This window comes from Martes martes, assembly GCF_963455335.1.
Source record: "Martes martes genome assembly, chromosome: 10".
NCBI classification, from domain to species: Eukaryota; Metazoa; Chordata; class Mammalia; order Carnivora; family Mustelidae; genus Martes; species Martes martes.
In genome coordinates, this window is record NC_137898.1 from 13,755,577 (window position 1) to 13,757,137 (window position 1,561).

The 1,561-nt window shown below is 41.0% G+C and overlaps 1 protein-coding gene across 1 annotated transcript; it reads left to right on the top strand.

The window, feature by feature from the left end:
* Positions 1-396: 396 nt before the first annotated feature.
* LOC308351158 (olfactory receptor 9G1-like) lies at positions 397-1,314 on the top strand (the record flags this gene model as incomplete). The annotated part of the gene is made up of 1 exon (XM_080816624.1): positions 397-1,314. One exon carries the CDS (start codon positions 397-399, stop codon positions 1,312-1,314), a length of 918 nt encoding a protein of 305 aa, XP_080672750.1.
* Between the last annotated feature and the right edge of the window lie 247 nt (positions 1,315-1,561).

Sequence of the window (1,561 nt, forward strand, 5' to 3'; positions counted from 1 at the left end):
GGTCAGGTTCTAGATATATTGTGAAGGTGTAATCAAGATGTTGTTGATGAGTCAGTTACAATGTCAAAGTCAGAGAGGAGTCAAGAAGAGTCAATGATTTCCCCTAAACTGGAAATTTTCCATTTACTGCAGTGGAGAAGCCTGAGAGAAAAGCAGGCTGAGGAAGAATGGTTGGAACTCAGTTTCTTCTTGAAATGCCCAGTCGATCTCCTGTAAGAGATGTTAAGTAGGGATTTGAACTTGTCAGTCTGGAATCCAGGGAAGAAAAATTATCAGGAGTTAAAAAATAAAAAATCAAACTCCAGTTTATATAATTGTTTTTATTTAGCATATATTCTATTTATTCAGCACAATGATAAAAGCTGAAATCTCATTTTCTCTCCTCTTAGGTGAGCCATGGAGAGAAGCAACCATACGGTGACTGAGTTCATCTTGGTGGGCTTCACGACAGACCCGGTGATGCAGTTGGTCCTGTTCGTGGTATTCCTTACTGTGTACTCTTTGACTCTGGTAGCAAATGCCACCCTCATGGTTTTGATCTGTAATGACTCCCGGCTGCACACACCCATGTATTTCTTCATTGGGAATCTGTCCTTTCTGGATCTTTGGTATTCCTCTGTCTACACTCCAAAGATTTTGGTGACCTGTATCTCTGAAGACAAAAGCATCTCCTTTGCTGGCTGTGTATGTCAGTTCTTCTTCTCTGCTGGGCTGGCATACAGTGAATGTTACCTGTTGGCCGCCATGGCTTATGACCGCTATATGGCCATCTCAAAACCACTGCTTTATTCTCAGGCTATGTCTTTAAAGCTATGTGCATTTTTGGTAGCATCCTCATACCTTGGTGGCTTTATTAACTCTTCCATCATCACCAAAAGAACTTTTGCCTTGAACTTCTGTAGTGGCAATGTCATTGATGACTTTTTCTGTGATTTGCTTCCTTTGGTGAAGTTGGCTTGTGGCAGGAAAGATGGCTATCAGGCTATATTATACTTCCTCCTGGCCTCCAATGTCATCACCCCCACAGTGCTCATCCTCTCTTCCTACCTGTTCATCATTGCCACCATCATGAGGATCCGCTCCACCGAAGGCCGCCTCAAGGCCTTCTCCACATGTTCCTCCCACCTGGTCTCTGTCACCTTGTACTATGGCTCCATTCTCTACATCTACTCTCGTCCCAGATCGAGCTATTCTTTGGACAGGGACAAAATAGTTTCTACATTTTACACTGTGGTGTTCCCTATGTTGAATCCCATGATCTATAGTCTGAGGAATAAGGATGTGAAAGAGGCCCTGAATAAACTCATTAAATAATTCAAGATTCTCTCCTTCTAAGGAAATGCAATGACAATTTTTGGTCAGGTATTCTGTTTCAAAAAGAGGTGCCATTGTGTCCCATCATGATTAACAATTCTTTCAATGTCACTTAAAGTGTCTGCACTCCTGATACATGACAATTTAAGAGACCTAAGAGAAGATTGGAGCAAATGAGGAGATAGAATTTAAATACAAAATTTAAAAGAATTTGTATTGAATTTCATGTTACTCTAGATTAAAAACA